We start from the raw sequence: 1,553 nt of genomic DNA, 5'->3' as shown, positions 1-1,553 counted from the left end.
AAAAAAAAAGCCCTGGCTCAGTGCCTATAGCTCAAGGGGCTAGGGTGCCAGCCACATACTCTGGAGCTGGCAGGTTTGAATCCAGCCTGGTCCTGCCAAAACAACAATGACAACTACAACAACAACAAAAATAGCTGGGCATTGTGGCGGGTGCCTGTAGTCCCACCTACTCGGGAGACTGAGGTAAGAGAATTGCTTAAGCCCAAGAATTTAAGGTTGCTGTGAGCTGAGGCCACAGCACTCTTCCGAGGGTGACACAGGGAGACTCTGTCTCAAAAACAAACAAACAAACAAAAAATAAAACAAAACAATCACCATACATAGCAGCAGTTTTCCTGTTTTAAGTGAGATATTTTGGGAAAAGTAAATGGGACACAGTCCATAGATACTCTGCATCACTGATGAGATGGGGGAGCTTAAGCTACTGGCTCATCAGGCATTGGTTAACAGCACCTGTTCTTTTGAGATGACATTTCGCCCTAAAGAATGGAGCAGGTGTTGGAGGATTGCTATACAGCAAATATGTCTTCCTTTAGAAACTTTAAAGACAAGTTTTTCTCTGTCAAGGGAATAATCTGAAATGAGAAGAGATAGATTTCTGAAGGACCTTCTAGCCCTTGTTAATGTTCCTGTCTGGAGAAAATTGGTGGGTCCAACAGTAAAATGAATAACCCTGCCAAGGAACACCCTGTCTCTGGGGCAAATCTGGGCCTTACAGTTAGACATATTCTGGCTTGTCGAAACACTCGAGCATAGACTACCCATTCACAGTATTTCAAAGGGAGGTTCCTTATACTGCTGGTAGGCTGAGGCAGATTAAATCCCTCTTCCCTTGTCCAGAACAAACAGAATAGGAAGAACTCTCAACTGTCTCCAAGAGATATTTTATTTCTTCCTCTTTCAATCACCATACATTCATTCAACAAAACGTTTACCAAGTGAGCACCTATGTGCCAAGCACTGTGCCAAGTTAGAGCAAAAGTGTACAACACAAAATTAAAATCTCCAAAGTAAATGGATTTAAACTTTAACAAAAGGAATTTGGGTCAGGCATCAGAGAAAACTTACTGACCGTGAGGGGCGTTAGACACAGGCATGGGAGACTGAGGGAGCTTGTGCAATCTCCTCCGCTGGAGGTCTATAAAGATAGTCTAGGGCTGGAACAATCCCACCTAGAGGCAGGGGGAAGGACCAAATGACCTCACAACATCCCTGGGTCTGCTTCATCATCCACAATGCAATTCCCCTGGCCAGCAGCAACTCCCTCTTCCCCCCCTACCCACCAGAGGCACTTACCACTGAGCTCTTCTCAAGTAGGCTTTTATGTATGTGTCATCGAGCTTCACTGCATTTGTGCAGTCTTCTATTGCATCATCTAGTTTCCTAAGCTTCAGGAAAGAGAGATCAGTCAGACTTCACATCTTTGGTGATTGAGGGAGCCCAGAATCTGTGAACACAGCTTTAAAATTCTAGGATGATTGGGTGGCACCTATGGCTCAAATGAGTTGGGCACAGGCCCCATATGCCGGAGGTGGCAGGTTCAAACCCAGCCC

General features: G+C 45.2%; 1 protein-coding gene across 1 annotated transcript in view; it reads right to left on the bottom strand.

Moving 5' to 3' along the window:
• DNAJC7 (DnaJ heat shock protein family (Hsp40) member C7) overlaps positions 1 to 1,553 on the bottom strand; it is a 42,686-nt gene that overhangs the window by 9,406 nt on the left and 31,727 nt on the right. Inside the window, exon 9 of the mRNA XM_003786353.1 lies at positions 1,297 to 1,388. Coding sequence (XP_003786401.1) covers positions 1,297 to 1,388 — 92 coding nt within the window. The remainder of the gene's footprint in view (positions 1 to 1,296; positions 1,389 to 1,553) is intronic.

This window comes from Otolemur garnettii, unplaced genomic scaffold (genome assembly GCF_000181295.1).
Source record: "Otolemur garnettii isolate 467f Iridium unplaced genomic scaffold, OtoGar3 scaffold00018, whole genome shotgun sequence".
Lineage (NCBI taxonomy): Eukaryota > Metazoa > Chordata > Mammalia > Primates > Galagidae > Otolemur > Otolemur garnettii.
The sequence above is the reverse complement of the archived record's forward strand: the minus strand, read 5'-3'. Positions and strand labels throughout refer to the sequence as shown.